This window comes from Labrus mixtus, chromosome 14 (assembly GCF_963584025.1).
Source record: "Labrus mixtus chromosome 14, fLabMix1.1, whole genome shotgun sequence".
NCBI lineage: Eukaryota > Metazoa > Chordata > Actinopteri > Labriformes > Labridae > Labrus > Labrus mixtus.
In genome coordinates, this window is record NC_083625.1 from 12,577,586 (window position 1) to 12,603,963 (window position 26,378).

At 40.3% G+C, this 26,378-nt stretch overlaps 2 protein-coding genes across 5 annotated transcripts in view; one reads left to right on the forward strand and one right to left on the reverse strand.

Moving 5' to 3' along the window:
• stk10 (serine/threonine kinase 10) overlaps positions 1–6,889 on the forward strand; it is a 43,710-nt gene extending 36,821 nt beyond the window's left edge. The window contains exons 11-20 of the mRNA XM_061055133.1: positions 901–1,025; positions 1,847–1,970; positions 2,143–2,322; positions 2,451–2,543; positions 2,661–2,790; positions 2,939–3,063; positions 3,272–3,460; positions 3,604–3,729; positions 3,870–3,983; positions 5,112–6,889. Of these exons, the coding sequence (XP_060911116.1) occupies positions 901–1,025; positions 1,847–1,970; positions 2,143–2,322; positions 2,451–2,543; positions 2,661–2,790; positions 2,939–3,063; positions 3,272–3,460; positions 3,604–3,729; positions 3,870–3,983; positions 5,112–5,252 (1,347 nt within the window). The 3' untranslated portion in view covers positions 5,253–6,889. The remainder of the gene's footprint in view (positions 1–900; positions 1,026–1,846; positions 1,971–2,142; positions 2,323–2,450; positions 2,544–2,660; positions 2,791–2,938; positions 3,064–3,271; positions 3,461–3,603; positions 3,730–3,869; positions 3,984–5,111) is intronic.
• A 737-nt stretch (positions 6,890–7,626) lies between these two features.
• sh3pxd2b (SH3 and PX domains 2B) overlaps positions 7,627–26,378 on the reverse strand; it is a 39,595-nt gene continuing 20,843 nt past the window's right edge. Inside the window, exons 5-15 of one of the 4 annotated variants that reach the window (XM_061055141.1) lie at positions 21,254–21,345; positions 16,897–16,922; positions 16,435–16,470; positions 15,164–15,295; positions 14,342–14,443; positions 13,160–13,243; positions 12,230–12,347; positions 11,923–12,128; positions 11,587–11,633; positions 11,358–11,483; positions 7,627–11,233 (exon numbers count right to left, since the gene is read on the reverse strand). In XM_061055141.1, the coding sequence (XP_060911124.1) occupies positions 9,713–11,233; positions 11,358–11,483; positions 11,587–11,633; positions 11,923–12,128; positions 12,230–12,347; positions 13,160–13,243; positions 14,342–14,443; positions 15,164–15,295; positions 16,435–16,470; positions 16,897–16,922; positions 21,254–21,345 (2,490 nt within the window). In that variant the 3' untranslated portion in view covers positions 7,627–9,712. The remainder of the gene's footprint in view (positions 11,234–11,357; positions 11,484–11,586; positions 11,634–11,922; positions 12,129–12,229; positions 12,348–13,159; positions 13,244–14,341; positions 14,444–15,163; positions 15,296–16,434; positions 16,471–16,896; positions 16,923–21,253; positions 21,346–26,378) is intronic. The other 3 variants (XM_061055142.1, XM_061055143.1, XM_061055144.1) reach the window with 3 other exon arrangements.

Below are 26,378 nucleotides of genomic sequence, written 5' to 3' on the forward strand. Positions count from 1 at the left end.
TTGATCTTAAGAGTTAAAAAAAAACAAATGTCAGTCTCGTTGTGTCGTACTGACAGGATTAGCTTGTGTTGTCAGACACTTCCTAGTTAGCGCTCCCGATGACAGTGACAGATGGAGAGTCTTGCTGATTGTTACAGTAGAACCAGACTGACAGGAACATTAATGGCTTTGTCAACACTCATTAACCCACAGCTGCCTCTCCTTTATCCAGATACAAAGACAGAGACATCTGAAATACACACAATGTTTTATAAAGTAACTCTTACACGTCAAAGTTTCTTGAATTAAGCACATTAGCCATTTGTAGCTTAGCAAGGAGATGCACATAGCTTGATAAAATGTTGCTAAGGGCAGTTTGTTGAAACTGAAGATTACAAGTTAGAAAATATAAAAAAATGTGCATGGTGGAGGTACAAAACAAGTTAAATTAGCAGACCTTTATAGCTTGTTAATATTCTCTTGGATATTTGTTTGGGTCAACTTTAGCCGCTACTAGCATAACGCTAAATCTCTAACGGAGCTGTTGGCTAAAGTTACATTGTGAATAAAGGCACAAGACGGTGTTGTTATTTCTGCTGCATACATTTTGATCCTTACAAGTTTTGTTAAGGGGCATGCTATTTTTATGCAGTGTTATTGTAAACTACTTAAACACTTTATGAAACAGTAAGCTTGATGTTACATGTCTCGTTACTCATTTCGACCAACAAACTCTTTTCAACCCAACATGTCTCTAAACCAGTCACTAACTACTAAGTCTTCAAGCAGAGGTTCACTGTAGCTTCAAACACACTTAGTGACGAAGGTAAATAAGTGCAAGGAAAGATTAGTCTTGTACTTCACGTTTGATTTAATCTCATTCTCTTTTGTGAACCTTGCCCCTCTCTGTCTTCCTCTCAGGACTTCTCCAGTAAGACTCTGAAGCGAACCAGGAAGTTTGTTATCGACGGTGTGGAGGTGAGTGTGACCACCTCCAAGATCATCAAGGACGATGAGAAGAAAGATGAAGAGATGCGGTTCTTGAGGTAGGCCTAAGTGATATACAGCACGAAGACTTTCGTAGATTTTGTACACACATTTTTAAATTAGGATCTCAAAAAACAGAGTTAGCTGTGTTTCCCTTTCTCTTGTGTCTGCTTTACTTCATGGAAACACCATTGATTTTCATTCACGTTGGTCTCTCATGGGTCTCTCGGCCACAAGTGGTCGGATGTCGCTTTAACTTCATGTACTATTTCAGGCGCCCTTCTCTTTGTGCTTTAGCCCCCTGAGATTCGCCTTTTACAAATATCCACTGTTTTGGAAAAAGACTAATTTGGGTAATGTTTTTTTTTTTGAACAGTTTAGAGACATTTTATTTTCCTCTATCTTAAAGTGCCTTTTGGAACAGGTTAAAAATAGTCTAGATGAAACAAGTTTGCATAAAAAGGACTACCACCGTCCAACACCTTAAATTATTATTTTTTCTTTAATTTAGATTCTGTGTAATAACAACTGAGTCTTAGAAGCTAAACTTGTTTTGAACCCCCTAGGAAGGGTCTGATGCTTTACTACTGCCATCTGGTGGTAGAAACATGGATATTGCAGATATGACTAAATACCAACAGGCTTAGGTTTTATTTTATTTATTTGTTTTATAAATAATGCTTCAATTTCAGTTTGGCAGAAAGAAAATTGCAACATTATTGGAATTTGAATCTCCAAAGCATACATATCTACTCTGTAAATTCGACCACATTTGTAGAATCACAGAAGTCACAATATCAACTAAAATTGGAATTTAAGTTTTGTTTACTTGTTTTTGCAAGATTTTAAAAATGATTAAAAATGATTCTGTTGTTTTCAGGCGTCAGGAACTGCGTGAGCTCCGTTTGCTGCAGAAGGAGGAGCATCGCGCTCAGGCTGGTCTAAATACTAAACTGGAAACACAAAGAGAACAAATGCAAAGACGCTTTGACCAGGAGATGAATGTGAGTCAAAACACCCAAACACACTGAGTTACTATTGTAGTAGGTAAAACTTAAGCATGACTTAATGTCTGCCATCAGCCAAGCTAAACATCCTACAATTTAAGCGTTTCATTTGTGCTGCAGTGACATTTTCTTTACATCAATGTTTTTGTTTCTTTAAAATGCCTCCCAGGCCAAGAAGAAGCACTATGATGTGGAGCTGGAGAACCTGGAGAAGAACCAGAAGCAGACCATAGAAAAGATGGAGGCAGACCACAATGTCAAACTCAAGGATGAGACCAAACGCATCAAGTCAGAGCAGGAACGTGACTACCACAAGTTCCAGGATCAGTTAAAACACAAGAAAAAGGAGGTAGGCCTACGTTTTTACATTTATAAGGAACAAATCTACGCTCTATCTACAGTGCAGTAAATCACAATAGGATCCAGTGTCAGACGCGGTTAATATAGCAGAAATGTGTCTTCTTTCAATATGTGTAGGTGAAGCAGTCTGTTGACAAGCTGCCCAGAAGCCAACGTAAAGATTCCTTGAAGCAGATGATGAATTCTTTCCAAGAAAAGAAGATTAGAGATGTAAGCTGTCTTTAATGTATTTCAATGCATACCTAACTGTTATACTTTTGATGTATTTTATAAACCCGTTTCCTTTCCTTCCCTCCCTTCATGTCTTTTCTGTTTTCTGTGTTTCAGGAGAATAACTTCTTGGCAGCTCAGAAGAACCACCTGGACAACACGCTGCAGAGAATCATCACCAACAACAAGAGAGAGATCGCAGAGATGGAGAGGGAATGCCTTAACAGGAAACACCAGCTAGTCAGAGGTACACAATCTGTTTGGAACAGGGTTAAAACAATCCAATGCGCACCACAAATTGAACCCATACAAAGTCCTATCTTTTGGTTCTGTACCTTGTCAACATAACTTGTCTTAATAACACACTTCTTTTCTTTTCTCCTGGCTTGGATTAGAGCGTGAAGCTACGATATGGGACATGGAGGAGAAGAACCTGTATGAGAGACATCAGTTGTTGAAGCAGCAGCTGAAAGACCAGTACTTCCTGCAACGGCATCAGCTTCTCAAAAAACACGAGAAGGTAAATCAGTGGATGACAACCCATTCGGCGCTCATTTTGCCAATTTTATTTTTTAAGTAAATCCGTTGATCACATGTCAAAATGAAGTCTTGAGTCAGGAATAGATTATGATGAACTAGTCAACATGTGTTTTCTGTGTTCTCTAAAGCTTCCTTGTGTATCTTCAGACCTCTCATAGTCTATAAGTGTATTTTCTGTGTCACTACAGGAGCAGGAACAAATGCAGTGCTACAATCATCGGATGATTGAGATTATGAAGGCTCGCCAGCAGCAGGAGAAGAGTCGGATGCCGAAGATCCAGCGCGGTGAGGCCAAGACGCGTATGGCCATGTTCAAAAAGAGCCTTCGCATCAACTCTTCAGGCAATTCCTCAGAGGACAGAGAGAAGATTAAACAGGTAGCTGGGGGAAGCACAGGTTTTTCTTGCTCCTTATTTAAGCATCTAAGGAATTTCTTTACTTACTCACTCCCTGTATGTCTCTCTCTCTCTCTCTCTCTCTCTCTCTCTCTCTCTCTCTCTCTCTCTCTCTCTCGCTATAGTTTTCCCTGCAGGAGGAGAAGCGGCAGAAGTCCGAGAGGCTGCATCAGCAGCAGAAACACGACAACCAGATGAGAGAGATGGTTGGACAGTGTGAAAGCAACATCAGAGAGCTGCAGCAGCTGCAGGTGAATAATCAGGGGAAACGGTTTCTCTCTTTTTTTTAAAACACATTTTATCCTGCAAGCAACGGCAGATTGTACCGTTTTGTCCGCAACACATATTTATACGTAAACACAAATGAGATCAACGTGCTTTTGTGCTTCAGAACGAAAAGTGTCACCTGCTGGTCGAGAACGAGACTCAGAGGCTAAAACATTTGGATGAACAACACAACCATCTGCTGAAGGACTGGAGGGATCAGCTGAAACCCAGAAAGAAGGTACACGTTTCCTGTCACACTGTTTTTCACAAAGCACATTTCAGACTGGCTTCCTCTTTATTTACTGGTACCAGTCCAGATCCTGACGCTGTTTGGTCATGTCATCCTCCACTCTCTCTCCACCCATTTCCTGTCTCTCAGTAGTTGTACTCTAGACTAAAGGTCCAAAAGCCCCAAAATCATGTTTGAAAAAAACAAGCCCCTTCCAAAAAAAAGGAACAGAAACTGAAGAGTGTTTCCAAAACTACAATTACACTTACTTAGAAAATGTCTTTATTTTTGGTCTGTCTTCATCTATTTGAATACATATGTATAAGAGTATTTTGGGTGGATATTAAAGTCAAACACTAACTGACTTTTACTAACTTTATCTGACCTTATTGGTTTCACCCACTTGAGAAACTAATGAGAAATAAACTAAAAGAAGGCATTTAAAAAACAAAGAGAACTAATCTAACAATACGCTTCTGATTTGTTGATATATATATTACATTTGTTTATTGTCTGTCTTCGTTCAATGTCTGAAACTATGCTGCTGTCTTGGCCGGGGATCTCTTGAAAAAGAGAACTTGTGTCTCAATGAGGAAAAAGATCAAGTTTATAATCTGGACAACAGCGGGGAGCAGCCAGTCTCTTCATTTTTAAGCTTACAAGCTTTACAAACACAACTAGAGCCCACTAGTGAACATTGCCCATCTGTGGTTCAACAGGGTATTACATATTGTTGTATCATCTCTCCAAAAATAGCCGGGGACAATGACACCTCTGCAGGCTATTCTTAATGCTAAACTAAGCTGATATACTCTGAGTCTAGCTACCTACAGTACTAAGGCCACAGATATAAGAATGGTATTGATCATACAAGCTATTATTCAGTTAAGATGTCAAATATAACTTTTCAACAAAATGAATAATAGTCTCTTATTCTTTATATTCATGTTAAACACATGTATCTTTATCCTGACTAAACACTAAAGTCTGCTGAACACAGAAAGTTGGTCCTTTCTTTATTAAAGATGAATCTAGCTAACTGCATCATACAAGTGTAAATAAAATGACCTCTCTGTAATTAAGCGTCCTCAAGTAGTCTAATGCATATTTCCCCTTCTTCTCCGCCGACCCTCTCAGGCGCTCGAAGAGGAGCTGAACATGAAGAAAAGAGAGCAGGAGGCTTTCTTTAGGATGACTGAGAGTTCTGATTGTCCAAACCCAAGTTCACCCAACAAGCTGTCCAGGTTTGTGCCTTACCAAGACTCTTCCACCACGTAGAAACTGTTGTGATGTCGTTGCCCAGTATGTCCTGTCCCACTGTTAGCGCCAACACATAACCATCAAAACGCACACCTACAGGCTTCACACAGCAGCCTGCTGCCTTTGTTTTCATTTGCTCAGCTTGTAAAGGCAGCACACCTGTCCCTCCATTAGGGTTCCCTTTTTGTTTTTCAGTGACTATTTATGTTTTAACTCATTTTCTAAGGTGTTTCTTTGACAAAGGTTTCAAAATGTGTATTCTTCACATGACTCGATTACAGCCTGTGCTCCCAAAGAGTCTTTCTTTTCTTTTTTCTGTTAACGTCATATTGATCACCAGTGATCATTCAACTCCCAGCATGGGAAGGGAATTTACTCCCACACTAAGTGGAAGATTGTTTTTTTTTTTTAAAAACCTGTTGAAACGGTAACAAAGCACTTTCCACCGATCCCAAATTATCAGCAACGTCTTCCAAAAACAACGACCAAAAAATGATTTACCAAAACGTTTCCTGTTTGGGATTTAGCAGCTGAAGTCTGCCTTTATTTATTTTAAGAACAACCTTATCCAGATGTATCACTGTAAATGCTAAGTTAAATATTTGTCTCTTGTTTTAAACCAACACCAATCATATGAAGGATGTGCTTTTATTTTGTATCTTGTACCAAATGAGGGATGAGGCTATATCAAGATCAGACTTTTAGTTTTTAGTTTTTTTTTTTAAATGATTACTTTTAAGGTGAGATTTTAACAGATAAGGAAATCTAATTGTTAATCCCGATGTGTGTTGCTTTTGTAATATAGATTTCTTTTCTGTCGTACTTTTACTGTAAAATCAGTCACACTGGATGGGAACTGACAAAGCCAAAGCGAAATACTGTTGTCCTTTTTTTTTCTTTTCTTTTTTAGGACGTGAGGAAGTTTAAGTTTGAATAAAAATAAAAAAAAGAAATGTATTCATGATATTATTGTGCAGTGAATGCACCGCCTGCTAACCAAAGTGCAATATTCCATGTCCGTCTTTGCTAAGCTTCAAGAGGTTCTTTTTCTTACACGTTGCCTTCCTTTGCACTGAGAGGAGGAATACTATGAAGAGTTCAACTCCAAAAGCAGATGCGTCACTTTTTTTCAAAATGAAAGTAACAGCTTTACCTAATTATTACATCCTAATATATATATATATATATATTTTTAATTATTTGTGAAGGCAATCATTTCAGGGTTTGACTTTCAGATGATCACTTTTGGAACACAACTCTTCATATCATTTGAAAGGGAGAGCAACGATTTTGTCTGCTGTCAAATGCCTCGAAATGTAGAAGTGAAACAAAATCCTTCAGTTTGCAGCGGCGGAGGAGATTGTTGCATGTTAGGTGAGAGGTTTTTTTTTTCCTGCATATTTATATGGAGCAAGTCCTGCATCAGGTACATCTTAATCCCTCTCACCCCTACTCTCACAAAGTCTCCCGAAGTGTTCAAACTTGTTGTGAAAATACTTATTTTTTTTTTTTCCCTGTCCTGCTCAATCTATGCCTTCCACTCTGCTTCGGTTTACATGATATTATTTGAATAGAGGGATTGTGAATGTGAATGAAACTGTATCCGAAGGAACCACTGTTGTAAATAACTCTTAATAAAAGGCAGATTTTCTAAATGTGGTGTTGGTTCTTTTTTTTTTTAAATAGTGGTTATAGTTACACCATCAAACACATCATTTTCATTTCCTAAATCTTGACATCTGAAGTTCAGCTTCATGGTAAATCTGATATCCCAAGATTTATAGAAAAGAGCGGGAAACATTTAGTGATAGTTGGCAGCGTATGAATCTCATGATGACATAATGCTTCGGTTTCCTCAACACTAACACTGAAGGACTTTGCTTCGAGAACACATGGATATTAAGAGGTTCACATGTATATTACAGTTAGTTCCATCTTTTATATTTGCACTATCATCGTTTGGTCAACACCCAACTCTGCTGCAATCTTTTTTATACAATAGCAACGTGTAAAAAAATCGGTCTGAAAGAGTAAAATACTATACACCCAAGAGGAACTTGGCTTCTTATCAGAAGTTGATCCCAACAAACACGATTTAAAGATGCATTCTCTTTATGGTCTGTTTTTGTCTCTTGAAGAGGCGGCCAAAAAAGACTGTTAACACACATTAACAGTTTTACTTGTAATAAAACACTTCCGGAGTGCTTTTAGTCATAGTCTTGAAAGATGTTAATCGTGACCTATCCTGATACAAAAATCAATAATTAATTGGTGCATAGATAGAAAGAGTATTTAAGGTTTCAGAAATGTTTGACTTGTGACATAAATAAACTTATATTCCCATTTTCTTTTTAATTTATTTGAAATTCCAATTAAGACACATTACAACAGCTGGACTGAAAAAGCAGACACTTTTATTGACTTACGTAAAAGGAGACTCAAATGTAATGAAAAAGACAGAAAAAAAAGTACAAAAGATTACAATACTGAAATGATGACATCATCAACACTCTGGCCTCGCACTTTACTGTACCTTCCTCCTTCGTGTTCACAAACCATACCTGAACAATCATTTTAAGGTGTATTTAATATCTGCCATTTTTTCCTGCTCCATAACTAATCGATGTTTTAGACATGGGTGGAAGGTGGAATTACATTAAAGCCACTACAAGCAGAACAGTATCAGTGTTCTAGCTTTTAGTCTTGTCTGTTTGTTTATCACCATGAACACACATTTATGTTATTTCCAATGTTATTGAACTTTACACATATTCAGAACTGATATGGTCGACAACAGTTTCTGAACCACTTATTGTGAAGTTGCTTCATACGGAGCCCGGGAGGTGACATGGACATGTTTTTTTTTTTATGCATGTGTGCTTTCTATTTCGTGCACCTGTTTTATAATCTGAGCGTTTTAGCAACTTGCATGCAGGTTTAAATCTCTCAAAATAATAAAGAACCATGTGCAAGGTACTACAACACACACACGATATATAAAAGTGGTGCCTGAAACACAAAAAAAACTGAAATAGAAAGTGTGCGTGCGTGAAAAAAGAAAATATATCCATGTCACCTCCTGGGATCTATTGCTTCACATACTTTTCTTGTGACATAATTTTCTTTTTTAAACAACAACAACACACCCTTTTGTACCTTTTGTAAAATAAGCCTATCGCACAAATCAACCCAACCAAATTCCAGCTTCGCTCATTCTTCCTCCGATCCCATCACAAAGTAAAAGACATGACATATGGGCTGTCAAAGCAAAGTGACAGCAGCAAAGATATGTCTTTCATTTCTATACAATAAAAAATAATTTTATATACTGACCAATGCTTGAAACCAGTCAAGCATTCATGTAAAACATTACTTTTGTACATTGGTCACACTTTGCTGTTTCTGTATATGAGCACCAAACTTCGGTAAAGAACAGACTGTACATTTACAATACTGTAAATCATTGCACAAATCACTGTCGAGCTCCAATGTTCTTATCTCTTAGGTCAAGCATCAGGTACAGGTTTGCAGATTTGTCACATCACACATTCCTTTTTTTTTTTTGGGCAAGAGATAACATCATCCTGTGAAATACTCACAGAGCTTCTTCTCATCTTGTAATGTTTACCTCTAACTGTGGTGGATATTTGATATAGTGAGTATAAAAAACAGAGCTAAAAAATGACTGACACAACTATGAAATAATAAGATGCACTGCTGCAAATCTCCACTTCCTTCAAGCATGTGCAAACCTTAAAACTGACCTCATTTAAAATGTTTGAAAAAGTGCACATCTGTCGCTGCAACAATAAGTATGCAGTCAACAAAGAAAGCGTTACAACAGCACATAAACTAATATGCATGTTTCTAGTATAACAAACAGCACTCCTACTTGGCAAAGACATCTCTTTAAGTGATTGCTTCTAGCACTCGAAAGCCCAGATATATAATCATTGAACTGCCCCGGTGAGTTCATGTGCGGACGTTGTCTAAGGGACAAAAGGCGTTTTTTTCTTCTGCTGGATTTATGTTCCAGTGATGTAGATTTCTGATGTTAATTAAAATGTTTTTTTTAAAGATTCCAACCACGGACCATATCTACAGTTGCATACAGTATATGTAGAGTAAGCACTGAAGCACTTTGCATATAACATAGAGGCACTATATTATAGAAGGCATGGGTGGAGATACGTTTACTGCTGCTCTACAGGCTGGACTTTTTACCTACAAATTCATGTAACATTTAGATAAAAACAAAAAAGTAAACATCACAAGACCCAACAAGGCCATATGTTATTGCTGGTTCAGTTTAGGTAGAATATTATCATCAAAATAAAAAACAACAAAAAATGTGTATCAATTAAAAAAAAGGTACCTATAAATAAAAAAAAAGCTAATAAGCTACAAAGTAGTAATATTTGTTCTTTTCAATCTTTTTTTTTATTCATATGGCAATGCTTTTTGAGAGCACATTCACACTAAGGTTTCTTGCTCAGATAATTCGAGGGGATCCAGCCCTCCGCTTCTTCTCCCACATTTTTACAGAACCACCAGCCGCTGCTGTTTTTCTCCATAACCTCAAACACTGTACCCACCTTGAAGCCGGATGTGTTTTCATCCCCTTCAAAGTCGGCCACAGCCAGATACAGCTCGTCCTTGCTGGGCTCTTTGAGTAAAGGTGGGAGCTTGTCCTTGGGCGGGCCGGGCTTCTCACTCTTCAGCTGGGGTTTGGGAGGAATCGGGACTTTGTTCGCTTTGGCTTCTTCTTTCTCTTTGTTTGGAGGTGGCAGAACGAACCCTTTGGGTTTTGGGGGAGGGGGTCTGCTGAGTTGGGGAGGTCCCTTGGGAACGTCCTGGGCTTCTTTCAGAAAAGGTGGAGGTTTCAGCTCAGTAGGGCTGGATGGGTACTCCTTCTTTGGAGGAGGAGGTCTCCTCGGAACCATGGTGGGGGGTCTCTGAGGTGGCTCCTTGTGGGGAGGCACTGCTGGTTTAGCAGGGGGTGATGAACTATCATGGCTGTGACCATTTACATGTTTAGGGGGGAGTTTGGGCTCATCACAGTTCTTACCATTATAAGCCGTTGGGATATGGATGGGGGGAGAGCTTGGGGGTGGACTGGGATGGGAAGTGGAGGTGCCATTCTGATGGTTCACCTCAGAGCCCACGTCTGCAGGTTTGGAAGGCCTCAGCTTGCTCCTCAGGTTGGTGATGTCCAGTTTGTTCTCTGCCGGAGGATCAGGCTTGGCAGCTGGAACAGGCTTAGGTCTGACCACTGGCTTCGCTTTCATGAACACTGCCGGGCCAGCTGGTTCTGGTTTCTCCTCCTGCACTTCTGGTTTTGGTTTTGGTGGCATCTTAGGTACAGGCTTCAGATTGAACTTCTTCACCTCTTTGGCAGAGATCTTGTGTCCACATTCGAGACCCATCTCATTTCGTAGGTGGAGAGCTTTGCTTTTATCTTCTTTCTTTGTCTCCAACGGTTTGTCTGGTTTGAAGGGAGCTGCTTTGGGTGGCACCAGTGGCATGATCACCCCGGGAGCAGGGGGTTTTGGGGGCAAAGGTTTGGACAGTTCAGGTCTTGATTTCTCTCCTACTTCTATTTCAAAGCTTTTATTGATGGACTCTCTCCGTGGAGGTAGAGCAGGTTTGTCCTCGACTGGTGGGACAACTGGGGCAGGAGGTAAAGGAGCAGAGATGGAAGTGGCTCCCTTGCTGGCACTGGACTTCCAATCCCTTAGCTTAGGCCGGGCACAGGACTCAGGGGCTGAGGTTGGCTCATCTGGTAAAGGCTTGGACCAGCTGTCATCAGTGCTCGAAACAGTTGAAGAACCGCCATCTTCTAGTCTCAGCTTTTCCATCTCATTGGGTAGAGGGGCAAGGAAATTTGGCCGCACGGCATTACTGGTCTTTTTGTATTTGTCGATAAAGTTGGCGGGGGCCCAGCCCTCTTTATCCTCGATCTGGATGTACCACCAACCACTCCCATTCTTGTCAATCACCTGGTAGGTAAAAAAGGAGACTTTGAAACTAAAGTGCTTCAAAATGCTTGTCTGTAAAATGTTATCCATAACCAAATGTGTTATAAATTTCATTTTAAACAACTTAGGGAAATGCCTGACCCACCTCAACTTTCACTCCAGCTTGGAAGCTAATCCCATCAGGGATGGTGGTCTGGAAGTCTGCTATGGTGTAGAACTCTTCCTCAACCTGAGGAGGAACAGGCGGCTTGGGTAGGTTTGCACCACGTGGCTGAGGAATACAAAGGACGCACACAAAAGTTAAGTGGTTGAAAAAAGTTGTCAGCTTTCTCTCAATACAAAGGAGAAATGGAGACTCAAGTGGGATGTCTTACAATGGTTAGATCTCTGCGTGGAGGGGGTCTGTGCCTGAGTCCCATTTCTGTCAAGGGAAAAAGACATTAGGTGAACTTTTGGTGCGTTACACATTTTCAAAGCAGCAGCGTACAGCCAGCGTATAAGTTTGAATCTTATATGTGAGATAGTGATGAATATTTGGTAAACTAACGCTGGCTGTGCAATAAAACTGAGGGGATAAGGTTTATAACAATATACAAAAATAGCATCTTTACTATTTGGATTGCAATATTTTTCTGCATAATAAATTGTCAACTTTGAAATTTACAACATTTGACAGCATCAAACTGATAAAGAGTCTACATTTAATTTACTTTTGTCAGAAAAGAAGGAGAGTCTGTTTTCTTTATGGCTGTTGTCTCGGTTCTCTCTGGCTGCATTGTTCTGCTGGTTCTGTTTGGCAACTCCCTCCAGGTCATTGGCGCTGGCATGAGCAGCCCCACCTGCTGACTGCTTCTGGCTCTGGATGTCAACCTTCTTCAGGTAGGAGGCTGGGGCCCAGCCCTCGCGTCCCTGATACCTGTGATGGAGCAGTGATAAACCATCAGGGGGGGGGGCGTTCTGGTGAGGACACTTAAGACAGAAAACCTTAATGTTGATCCTGTCCTTTAAAAGCATTACCTGATCTTCCACCAGCCCTCCAAGTTCTTCTGAATCACCTCAACAATCATTCCCCTCTCCAGGTCAATCTCATCCTGGTCCCTCGCAGAGTACGGGTAAATCACGGAATACTTCTCTTCTGCAGTCACACAAAGGGCAGCTTTGTTAAGTATTATCAATAAGGATTGCTTTGATGCTCACAAATAAAAAAAAAAGAATGCTGATGAAGGGTAATAGCTTGAGGGGTGGGAGAGCACACAAAGGGACTTTTTGGATTGCAATCGCTGCGAGAATTTAATTACATCGTAAATAAAGTAACTTCACTGACTTCTCATTTAAAGGATAGCAAAATATGAAGTGGTCCATTTATGCACTTAGCTAAGCATGTTGTGTTTTGTACTCTGTGAAGACCTCAACAACCTTTTCATAAAAAGGTTAAATGTCCTTCTCTTCCCTATCGAGACTGTGATTTTAAATAAACTACTGTTATTGCTGCAAATATTCATTATTCTGATTTAATGAGGCAAGGCTTGAGCAGTGTTTTGTGGAGTGAGAAGATGTAAGATACACACAAGTGAAACACATAGAACACACAAATATTAACCACAAACAGGACAAACGTTACTCTACTAGAATGCAGCTCTACTTGTCTTATTACTACTCAGTATTATTTTCTTATACTATAGTTAACTATACTATACCATACTATTACAGTATATATGTCACAACAACTTGAATGCTGGTTAATTGAAATGATACAAACTTTTCTACATTTTCTATTTGTATGATTTTAAAGGAACATCCACTATGCATGCAAGGGTTTACTCTCCATGCTTGGATCATGCAAACAAGCATGTCATGCCTACCCATGCACAAACATGCCTACAGATGTATGCATGTGTGCACACACATTTAGAATAGAGGGGGGAGAAGAAAAGGCATGCGCTCCACCTTGCCCAAAGCCTGTGCCGAATAGATCCCCTAAAGTTCTGCGTCGACCCATGTGCCTTGGCAGTGACCAGAATCTCCGAGGCACTGACGTCCCAGCACAGTAAGTGATGCAAAATAGGAAGTGAACATAACATAATGCCATCTGAAGGATGTTTTCACCCTAAATAAAAGCATGTACAGTGATGGTAGGCCTTGCAGATTTTGAGCCCTCCCACCCTCTTGCAGGCCTGGTGCAATTTGCCCTTTTTTCTTTTAAAGGTAGCTTGTATATTTTCATATGGCTTGTGTTACAGATTCCATCGGAACTATGATGTGCCATTTCCTTTTGCACAATTTCCAGTCTTTAACTTAATGTGATGTGCCTGACAAATTGTTTGGGAGACTATCGTGCCATGCTACTGACACAGTGATCATAATAAACAATTTCTGTTAACAGCAGGTGATGAAATAGTTCATTGATGATGATGAGGATTGGTGAGATCTTAGGACTATTTAATTACATTTTTCTTACAACTGGAACACTGATTTAACTGATGCTGAGGGACAAAATAGATTAAGCCTTATAATACACTTGCTCTAATATTCATTTATGTGCTTCCGTTTTGCATCTTTTTCTATGAATCTGTGAACATATTCAAATGATACACATACACTCCACTTTCAGGACTGTAAGGATTGACCTGTCCCACAAAGGCAGGGCAGCCAGCTGAGAGTCCACTTTTAAACGGGCTTCTAAGTCTTGCCAAGACTTCGAATGTGGTTTGTAATTTGCATATTGGCTGGGTTGCCTCTTTACTTAGTCGGGCTACTACCATGCACTGTGCATTATAATTACAGAATCACACTTTAACCTCTGCATCTGGCTTGACCCTGATTTAATGTATTTCTTACATATAATTTGTGTAAGTGGTCTGTAATCTAGGAATTCAAACATATTTGGATTGCTTTTCTTTAGGGGCCAAAACACCAGCAGAATACAACCCACATGGAAACACAACGTGTATTGCCATTATAGTGGCAGGTTTTGGGGTCAAGGCACAAAGACTCTCCAAATGTTATTTTATCTTATCTGCCCCCCTGGTCCTCTGCACTCTTCGACTATTTTTATGTTACGTGTCAGATGTGTGCTTCAGGATTTATATCGAGTTAACTCTTCATGTCCAGATGGAAAACTTTATGTACCTTCTTCTCCTGGAATAGTGAAGTCGTCAGGGTCATCCTGTGCCTCCAGGCAGGTGGCAGGCACCCAGCCCTGGGCATGCTCTGAGCTTATGAACCACCACCCTATAGAGTAGAGGAAAAACACATCCAAACACATTCAGATACAAATGATCTCTGGGAAAACTTTGCAGTTAAAGGGTTTATAGTGACTTGTATAACACAGTATGATGTTTTAGCTTTTTCATTGAATATGAAACAGATAAGCTCAACGACACAAGTATCTCCCTGATAGGGAAGATTCCGTCCAAAAGCAGTTTGAACTTTTCCAGAAAAATCGCCCGGGGTAACTTAAACTATAATCCAATACTGTCATTGGAAAAAAGAGAAGATTTAGTAGCAAAGAGAAACAGTTGGTGGCAGTAATTCCCAACCTGGTTTCATTTATCCATTATTGGTCTGACCCCAAAAATGAAAGCAGTACTGAAAACTCATTCTGCCACACAGATCTTTCAAGTCTTTTTTGTTCGTGTTCAGAAAATTAGAAGCCTGAATGATATGCTCAAAAAATTCTGTCCTTTCTGCACAAACTGTCATCCTCAGCTAAAACTCAGTAGTTGTATTGTGACTTTTTAAAATGTATTTTAAATGTTTCCAGTGCATACAAACAGATAGATAAAAAACACACCACTAAGGGGTTTCCCAGCAAGCTTCTGTTATTCACTTAACTGTTGTTTGGAAACACTCTACACTGATTACTGATGTTTCCACTAATGAACCAAACAGCTTTGGTTTACACCACCAACCTGTGCCATAATAATGAACTTCACGCTGTGTAGAACCTACCAGACTCATTTTTCTCGATGACCTCCACCACTTGACCCACGTGCAGGCTGACCTCAGAGCTCTCCTGCTTCTCATAGTCTGTTACTGCCACGTACTGGTCGAGGAGGAGAGGATCTGCTGCGGTGGAATCTCCTGGTGAAGGGCACAAATCAAAGACAGCTCATTGATCCCCTTCAGCTCCTTTGTGAGGCGAGTTCAAGGAGTAAATCTTGATAATGTAAATAAGCCTCCACACATTACCTTCATGGGGAATTAAAGGAATAGTCATGAATTTGGATCTGTTTGACTTTGTGATATTGACCTTAAACATTTCTTGACAAAGGAGAATACTAAGATTTCATATTTTATTTGCACTGAAAGGGGCTTTACTGAAAAGCCAATTTAACTGTGTTCCTTCCAAAAGTGCTTCTGTAGAGTAGTAATAAGTGAACAGCTTACTTTAATGAAACTCCAAGAACTACTCCAAAGGTTGAAATATCCCAAAGCTTTTTTTTTTTTTTTTAAATAAAGTTGAAGTCAGCGGAGGCTTATCTAGAGTATGAAGATTCATCCCAACATGCTGATGTGATTAGACACATGGTGTGAGAGGAAACAAAGAGCTAACAGAGAGAAGATGGGAGATCTGAACAATTGGAGTAAAGGAAAGAGGATTAAAAAGCGTAGATGGTTGAATTAATAATCAACATGGCTGTGATTTCTACACAGAAACAGACCAACACCAGTAAGACCCACCACCGATGTTAGCAGCAAGCTAGCTTGAGAAAAATCAACTTAACATAGGAGGCCTCAATGTATCAGCTTAATAATTGTTCTTGTTGAACAAGTTTTATTAAACAGAAATAGTTATTTGAAATGTGAAAATCCCCAAATTACAGAGGTTGTAAAATTATATCTGGTTGTGACAACAGCTGAATCAGCATATCTTTCCATGCACAACCTTCAGTGAGCAGAAGCGACCTATGCTAAAGGGCTTAATTAAAAAACAACATTATCATGTAAGTGAAAGTTGAAACCCTACTTGAATAAGTCTTTTCTATTCTGCCACAACACAACACAACACACTTAAAAACACCAGGGAAATGAGCAACACATGATTTAAAGATCATCAGCTACATTGTAAGCTTCCGTTATTGAATCAATGCAAGCCCCAAGCCCTCAACAGAGCCACATCCCACCTGCCCAGGCCAAGGGGGGGAGGGGGGGAGGGGAGGGGGAACAGGCCACTAGCAGCCTGCTGGGTCACACACACAGCACGACCAAGTGTTTACTACCTCGCTTTAGGAAAGTAGTCGCTCGCTCCACAATCCCTGATGGAAAGGAAAATGAGTAGAGAAGAGAACTGAAAATATGTCATGGATGCACTTAAGGGCAACAAGATAAACGGAGAGGAAAGAGAGAATATGTATAAAGATTCAGTGAAAAATGGCAAAAGGAGATTCTTTGCTACCAGTACTCAAATGTTCAACTCCAGGAAAACATTCGAGTGTGGACTAACTATGGCTTTGACTGCATCAGCCAAAAGACTTTTAACCTGTTATTAAGATTGTGGCCACTAGATGGAGATCATTTCCTATCAAAAACTTTGGATGTATAGGAGCCGACTGGAAATATTGAGAGGGAATAAAAACTGTTGCCCCATATTACCAATTAAAAGCTAATGCCATTTTTCCTCTGCACTTATTTCTTTCAAAGACAAAATAACATCAAACCAAACGAGTATTGCCGTGTCTTACCTGACTTCTTCTTCCCAATGGGTTCCCTGTTCACAAAAGAGGAAAACATCTTTAATTCTACACATTTCTCATCAAAGCCAAGGAGATGTTTCTTTTACCACAAATACCATTATTATGAACATTCATTGGAATTACATCATCTCAGGAATGTCAAAAAGCATCTTAAAACTTGGTCGAAGATAAAACGTCAGCTGTTTATTAGTGTTGTAGTACTTGAAATCAGTCTTGGTCTCAAGACCCGTCTAATGACCACTTTTTGAAGGTCTCGGTCTCATCTCGGAATCAAAAGCATTTTTACTTGGTCTTGTCCTGCATGGTCTCAGACTGGGCGGACTCCGTATTTTAAATCAGGACCGGTCAAGATCACCACTGATAGGCTTTTTTTCCCCAAGTCATTGAATCTTACTCACATCGTCAGACAGTTTATACCTCTAACCGATACTTTGCAGCTATGACCCTTGAAGGAAACAAACAATTTATTTTTATTATAGACCAAGATCTGGCTGTTAAATACAACAGCTTCTTTACACTACTGCTGCTGTTTAACCAGCTGTAGTGTAAAATACCGGTAAATATCGGTAGAAAGTTCTACACTATTAACTGAAGTTGGAAACAGGCACTAATGATGCTTTTAGTGAACTTTGAATGGATTCAGTTTGATCAGATTTTGAGTTGTTTAATTAGTTTTTATATTTGTCAGATTGCCACAGCAGAGTACTTTCTCTAATTACTCCAGTATTGAATGAACAATAAATGGAAAAATGACCATTGTCTGTTAGATGTATTAATGTGCTTCAGATTCATAAGAAAAGGATGAGTGTGAGTCTCCCTCTCTGATACAGGCCCATGTGAATAGAAAGCCTCTGGATAGCTGATCCCTGAAATGTAGTTTGATGTTAAATTCAATACAGCATCTGCTGTGTCTGGTTTAGACATTAGCCAGATAAATAGACCATCACTCCTCGGCAGCAGTCAGGAGCTGATTCAATGTCCAGATGCCCTGAAAAGTCAATGGTGGCTAATGCTCAGCACTCAGCTCCCTCACTCACTCGCCCGCCCTTCCTCTCCCTCTTTGTTATCTAAATATTAGTGTCTTACTTTATGGCCTTTCTTTTTTTTATCTGTCTCAAATCCTCTATCTTTAGTTAATTCACTCCTTCGTCTCCCTTGTTCATTTCCTTCACAACATGAATGCATCAACATGAATGCTCTTAGCCCCATAAAGCATTGTTCCATCGGCATTTCTGTTAATTGCTGGGGCTGAAGTCTCAATAAATCTTTACCGATAAGCTCTCCCATTAATACACTATAAAAAGAAATCCCCAGCCTTGCTAACAAAAGCAGCCCCAATGATGTGGGTTATCACAGAGCAGGAATGTGTGTGTGTCCCTTTGCTTGTTTGTTTGGAGCCAAGGTGAAAGAGGGGTCAGGTAATGCACCAGACTTTGCCAATGACCTTGATCATTGGCCTAATATGATTATCAAACTATAATCAGTTTACTGTATCAAATCAAATGAATCCTCTGACTTCAACTCTCATGGGAACAGCCATGCTTGAGCCATATGGCGTCCAACGACTTGAGAGCAAATCAGAACTAAACAATATGCAGCTTTGCCTTTAAAAGAAGGGGACTAATGTAAGAACCTTCTATGACAGGATATCATCTGAATGTAGTGACTTTTACGGACCCTTCATAATAAAGTCACCGGGGAAATGAAACATATTTACTTTTTAAATATTTACCTGGTCAGTCATGAATTAATGGTGCACACAAAACATGAGTGACACTGGAAATTCTAGGTTGGCTTTCGTGTAGGAGACTCAGAACACCTTGCACTGTGTCTGTATTAACTTCCTCCCTGCCAAGTACACATCCTGATTTATTGATTGATGTTCTTCAGCCTGTGTGCAACCACCTTATTCTCTCCCTCTATCCCCTCCCCTACTTTCTCACTTAAACACTTATCTCTTAGTTGTACATGAGCAGCTCCTCTTAATTCTTTCCATCCAGCTTTTTCTTCATTCACTTTTATTTCCCCACCCATTCGATTCTGTCTTTTATTTCTCCTTGAATCTGACATCTCACCTATATTTTTTGGTTCTCTTACTCTCTGCTTATGCACCTTCCCTAAATTGAACTACTCCTTCTCACATCTTTTTCTCCTTTTCCCTCTCCTCTTACACCGCTACACTTCAGGGAGAAAGTCTAGGATGTCCCCCTCAGCGCAGTGGATTTACTGGCCATGATAAATCTTCTCCCACAGTGGCTGGTGTGTCTGTCCAACAAGCCCTGTTGTCAGTCAGCCAAATAAACAGGCTGCTCAAGCAAGAACGCGGTAATCCAATTTCAATAAAGACAAACCAAGGTCTTTCTATATTCATCTGCCTCAAGTAATGCTCCATCTCTATCCTGCCTCTCCCAACACATGCTTGGGATGTTATATAGGGAGTGAGGGGGTGTGTGTCCTTGGCAACCTGCCCTGTGGAAGGACAGCGTGAGCGTTTGTGTACATATACTGTGCATTGATGACATGCATATGAAGTGGTTTGATTTCATGAGAGAGTTCCAGAGAGCACAGTTATTGTCACACTTGTAAACAGACCTGCATGAGACGGACATCTTTCCCCATTAACACACAAAAGAATATCGATCATAGTATCAGATTCTTGGGCCAAACAGCAAATTCAGAAAACAGACTGCAACGGACAACACCTTTCAAAGTGACATCAAATCCATTTACATTATAGAAGAACATATGGCATGCAGACGCAAGTAGCCATCTCATGCCTGATCCCTCTAACAGCATCATGTCCTGTTAATTGTCCTTCAGTAAAAACCCCGGCTACTAGATTATACATAATGCAGTGAGTATGCATGTACATTCTGTGCTGTGCAAGACAAGATGTCTTCATAACTGTGTGATAAAATGTTATTTACTACACTTTAAAAACACAGATTTTAAATTAAGCTAAATGTGCACAGTTGTATAACTCTCACAGGAGAAGCAAACCATCCAGTCACACAGTGAATGTTAAAATAGACATTTATACAAATGCCACAATCACAACACGTCTGCACACCTTTTGATTTTTTTCTGGGGGGGGGTCAGATGCACCAGGTGGTACAGTGTTAGAAATGGATCCGAGAGTGATGTGACATTTTGCAAATTCCCTGACTCAACCATTTAAGTGACATTAAATGTCAAGGAGATTTGGGTGACAAGTGGTATATGAAAGACACACACTCCGCCACAGTCTTCTCACTGCCTGCATTAGGAAGGTGTGAGACAGCCTCTACTCTCTGAACCAAGCTGTGCTACAAAGAGTGCCCTGTTTTAGATGAGGCTACACGTGACGATCGAAACACTTTGAGCATGTAATTAATTTGGATGCGTTTATAGTTGTTCTGATTATGTTTTGCAGTATGTAATGTGTAGATGCTGACAAATCAAACAATGATGCATATGTGAAAACTGCAACAACACATGCAATCGTGAATGAAGTTTGTAAAATATCTTAATATTATTTGTAAAATAATAATTGCTCCAGTTACATTTTTGCCAATTGAAAATCCCTACTCTCTAAGTGGTAGCATGCTGCTGGCCCTACAGTATGTGCACTCCCAGCATATATCACAGGACTCAATTTCCTGCTGACTCTCGATGCCCAGTGCTGCACATGTGTATGTGTGACGACAGAGAGGTTAGAGCTAATATTGCAGCTGACAGCTGTAAGTGTAAAAATCCTCTCCAGGGTCAGAATGTGAGCACCATATTATGGCCTCTATGAAACCAGCCACCCGTAACCTCTACTGCCCCGAAGGTGCTGGCAACCTTAATACCAACACATTTGTAACCGGGAACCTGTGTGCAAAGCTAAGTGTGTGTCGACACACACTTGTGTGTGTTTGACGCTGGCATTCATTGCCTGCTGATGTTATAGTTTTGGCACATAGTAACTGTCAGCGCTGGATGTGACGCTAATGGGTTGAGTGAGATTTGCAAGAAGCAACAGGGCAGGTCTGCACACATTCGGAGCAATCATGCAGTGTTAGCTGTCTGGAGCCTGGTGGCTAAACTAAGCTATTTGCTTATATGCTAACTCAGCATAAGAAAAAAGAACCATTAGATGTGTTTCTGCTTGAAAAATTAAACAGGAAGAAGATTGCAACAGTATGAAATCATATCCATTAGAGAGTATAATGAACGCTCATTACCGGCAGGCTGGGAGAAAAATGTAGACAGGATGTGACATGACATCAGCTAAAGGACAAATGGCGGCTGGTTTTTCATTGTTTGTGAGCCGGAGGGTCACTACAGTTGTGTATATATGTGTGTGTGTATGTGTGGCACTTACTCCTTGGGGGGGTTGAGGTCTTCAGGTCTGGTCTCAAAAAACACTCTGACTTCTTCACACTGGGAGATGTAGACTGGCAGCTGAATGAGGGCCTTCAGACACAAAAGATAGCAGAAAATGTTTTTTCATCCCACGAACAAACGAACAAGTTAAATTACTAGTGAACAAAGACGTCAACCAGAGGTTAAAAGTTGTCTTCAGTGGGTGTCTAGCCTCCACTGAGTCATAGAATAAGCAATTGCTGAACTGTTTAAGGGCATTTTCAGACTACATGCCCGAGCATGTATGAATGTCACAGGGTACAAAGGGCATCGGGTTTCTTGGATCTGTAACGCATTGTTTAGCATGTTTCAACCAAAAAAAGGAAAAATGAACTTTTAACATGCATAAGGTTTTTGCAACATACAAGAAAAAGCAAAACCTTTCACGAGAGCAGCAATGATGACTCATGTATTGTGCCATTGCAGTTTCCCATCAAATATAGCTTAGTTAATAGCATTCTGTCTCTGTGTATATGCTACATTACACAGCAATATGTACCTGACTCAAGTTTAAATCTGTATATTCCACATGAGGAATCAAAACATTTTCTCTTACTAAAATAATACATTAAGAAAATTATGTCTGGGAGGATACATTTAACTAGGCTGATTCTAATTTATCATATTTATCTTACTAATCGCAAATGGTTTTAAATTGCAAAAAAAAAACAAAATTATTTTTTTCAGAATAAGAGTGCATCAATAATAAGTAAAGTAGTAGTTGTTTATATGAATTCCTGTTTTGAAGTGTTTAAATCCCATCAGCTTGGTTTGTTCCTCTCTCTGTTTCTTAGTTAATTGATCCCCACCCCCCCATTTTACAGCTCTGTGGAGGCTCACCAGCAGCAGAGACATGAGTCCTGACAGCACGGCCGGAGATTTAAGACACAGTCACTTTAACCTCTCTCTTTTAATGGTTTGATTGGTTTCTAGCCATTTTTGGTTCTCTCCTGACTCTGTGTTTTATCTGCTTTTCCTGCTCTTTCAGAAAAAAACAACAACTAAAAGGCAGCTGTGAAACAGATAATGACCTTAACCGCTTCATGACTCAAACCAGAAGACAGGAGAACTGTCGCCAATGACCCCATGGTAGCTATCTCTCATACGGCTGAGAGAGACCACTCCTTCTCCTGTTGCTGGCAGGCAAAGCTCAATGCCATCCATCAAGCTTCCTCCGTTGGCCTCTACCTCTGATTTTAATACTCCTAAGTGTTTCACTTCAGTCCTTTAAGGGAGCAGAGTCTGGATTCTCTGTCACACTGATATAACATCAGGACTGACGGATATGGAATTGAAGCCAAAGACCCAACCAAGGTGCCCTTGTCTCATGTGCCTCATCCACCTTGTTATACTTATGAGCATGAGGCGATGCCAGCAGCGTGTGTCAGGAAGTAGTGGGACTTCTGCCATGGACAAAGCACTACTAGTCTCTGCTTAATAAAAATGTGCTCTCTAGAAGTTTATCTGATAGTGCTGTAGCTAGATTTAAGGAAGCTATTTCAGCTGCTTTTGATTCAGTACCGTGTTTCAACCCAGTTGGAAACTCTTATGATAGCTTTAGTCCCTCTCAGCTAGATCAGTTTGTTGATAGTGCAGTGGATTCGCTGAGAGTTACTCTTGATTCAATTGCGCCCCTAAAACAGAAGGTTATCAAACGGCAGAGAATAGCTCCATGGTTCAACTCGTAACCCGTACTCTAAAACAATCATCGCAAAATTTTGAAAGAATATGGCGCTCGACCAAAACGGTAGAATCTCGTTTATTCTGGCAGTAAGGTGAAGCCTTCAGTTATCGGGCTCCTCTCCTTCCAGCAGGAAGGAGGCAGACACAGTCTGTATTTTTAAGAATAGACTTAAAACTTTCCTTTTTGATGAATCTTATAGTTAGGGCTGGTGCTGGTGTAGACCAGCTCTTAGTTATGCTGATATAGGCTTAGACTACCGGGGGAACTGGCACCCTGAGCTCCTCTCTCTCTCTCTCTCTCTCTCTCTCTCTCTGTGCATATACAGTACATCATATTACTGCATGTATCTATCTGTAAATCTCAGTCACTAACCACCTACTTTCCTGGGAGCTCTCGAGCTCTCTTAGGCTCCTCAAGATCGTTGATGGACGGCCTGCCAGAACAACCCCCCCCTCCCCACCGGATTGTTGATGGACGGCTTGCCTCCCCCCACCCCCTTGCTCCCTATCCCTCTTCCTGCATCTTATTCCACCTCTCCCCCTATCCCTTTCCAAGCCCGGCGCAGTCTAGGCCTGTGAAGACTGTTTCGTCATGAGCCGGGGATCCGCCCGCAGATTTCTGCCTTTTAATAAGACAGTTTTTTCTTACCACTGTAACTTTTGCTGCTTTGCTAAAGTGCTCATGATGGATAGGCCGGATCTTTGTAATATAGCAATAAGTAAGGTCTTTTTACCTGCTCTTTTGTAACATAACAATGAGTAAGGTATTTTACCTGCTTTTTGTAAAGTGTCTCAAGATAACACTTGTTATGAGTTGACGCTATACAAATAAAAATTGATTGATTGATTGATTGACTAGTGTTTTTCATTAGCTACAAAGTTATACAGAGCACGAGTGTGAATGTGTGCCACATAAAGGTTGTCGATTCATTGATCATATGATTCTGCTTGACTGTTATTAATCATACGACCTCAAAACCTAGCTCTATCCATTACTATAGACTCCAACTATAAGTAGCTGATTTAAGAGTTCTCATAGGTTACCCCCTGAGGACTCCTCCAATGCCTACCATTACAGCCAAAGACACTGCTCTGTCTGAGGTCAGAGAGCATTCTGATCTGGCTATCTTCTCCTTGGATTTATTCCTCTGCTCGTGTCAGCCTGCGGCCCGTCCACTCATTACAATTCTCCCCAGGGAGGAGACGGGAGGGAGGCCCAGGGAACATTACAGCAAATGGACTTTACGAGTGTTCTTTACAGCGCGCAGCATTAAGGTAATTGTGTGTGCCTGTGTATGTGTTTGAGTGTGTGAATGCACAATGCATAAATGTGTGTGTTCTTGAAGGGAAGAATGGGAATGGGAATGAGAGTTTTTATCGTGCACTCCCATAAATGTAGAGTACTAGTCACAGTATCTTTGCTCTATGTTGGGATATGGATCTTAACAAACACCAACACAATAGATGTTTGCATGTGTTGTGTATACTTTTTTAACATTATCCAGAATGTGCCCAATTTTTAGATACAAACACGGCGTCGGTGGAAATATACTTTTTATCCATTGCTGCATTTGGGTTCAAATAAAGACTGCTCTTCTGGGAGTAAAGGAAACTGTAAGCTATTAATGAAAAAATCTTAATGTTTTCACTTACTCAAACACCCAATGGTTAAAGAAAATACACTTTTTTTTTTGATGTGACACATTTCATACCCAGATCCATTTCTAGTTCAGCACTATTACACTGGGTTAAACAAACAATCCCCCTATTCCATGTTTTTCTCTCTCGCTTTCTTCCTTTCTTTTTATTTGACTGTGTTTCCTGACTTCAATAAAAACATAACCCTTTACAAGGAGGGAAATTCCATATGAGTCAGGTTAAAGCCTCAGCTGTGCAACAGAAGGGCTGACTCAGCTCTTCTCTAAGAAAAACATGAACGTTACCTTGTCAAGCCGACTGTGTGGGGGTGGATGAAAAGTAGAGTTCCGATTTGTTTTTTTTCTGCTGTAACTGTAAAAGCCTGAATTACATACATTTGGAGATATGGCCTGCTATGAAGAAATCAAGGGGCTATATATTGATGTAATTGTTATCAAGTAAGATTGATAAGCACTGTAGAGGAGCTCCAATTTAAAAGCAGTGTGGAAGGAGTCTATTCGCTTATGGTGTGTTCCATTTGATCTCCTAAGATCTCCTCTACCAACTTGTAACTGAAAAGCGGATCTGATGTGATTCCCAACTCTGACATCCTACTTCACAGGTACATGGAACGCACCAATACACTGTGAATTTATTTGTTTGTTTTTTTTGTCCTTACAAATTCTCAAATTATCATCATTTTAACCTTTCATGTTGTCAGTCTGTGAAGCTATAGAGTAGCTTTGCATGATTTGCAGCTAGAAAAACTCCTTCTTTATCTTCTACTGGCATCAGAAAAAAACCACAATTACAGCCTCTGCCTGAGACGGTTATTTTCTGTTGCTGTGTCTACATGGATACATGGATGTCAATCAAAGACTATTCAGCTCAACAACAGGAAAATGCATTGTTAGAACTTTACTTGCATTTCCAAAAAAAACAAGACTAATTTGACTGTAGGAACAGCCCTGCTGCTGCTTAGCTATTCCCATAAACATCCACGCCCATATACACGCACCAACAACACTACCCATTCCTCCCCCAAACTCTTATTTTTCACATAAGTGGTTAAAGATGTTGCCTACACCAGCTGTACATTCCTTTAACCCCAGACAGCACTCGGTGTAGTCACGCTGTGAAGTCACCACCCCCCCTCCTCCAAAATGTTGATCAAATATTCACTTTTGTCTTCACTCTGAGGGTTTGTGAAGAAGTGACAGACCTATCACGAGCACCGTATCGGAAACATACTTGCACTGTGAGGGTTTCCTGAGGCTCTATATGGAGAAGAGAAGTGATCATGAAAGCAGGAGAAAGGCCTTAGTCAGAACTCACTTGTGAAAACATCCTCAAATTTCACCTCTCAGAGAGACAGAAAAAAAAAGAGTGTGTATGGTTAAGAGGCCATAAGGCAAGCGTTAAAAATTCAACAAAAACACAACCTATGGGCTGTGGATGTGCTGACTGGAGCAAGCTCAGCACCAGCAAGCTCTTTGCCTTTGGCATAATATTGCGGACAGTTACCACCACAACACAAGACACAACATCAGCTTATCCTCCCTGATATTTCTGAATACCAGGGCACTGGTTCACACAAAAATCATGTGACTTTGTGGCCAAGAGACTTTTGTCTGATCATCAAACATAATGACTCCCCGGTTGCAAAACAGACTGACTCCATGGTTAACACAGATACACAATAGCAACCTAATTTAGACAGATGGAAAACTTGAAACTATTGCTGCGCATTTCATTCAAGGGCA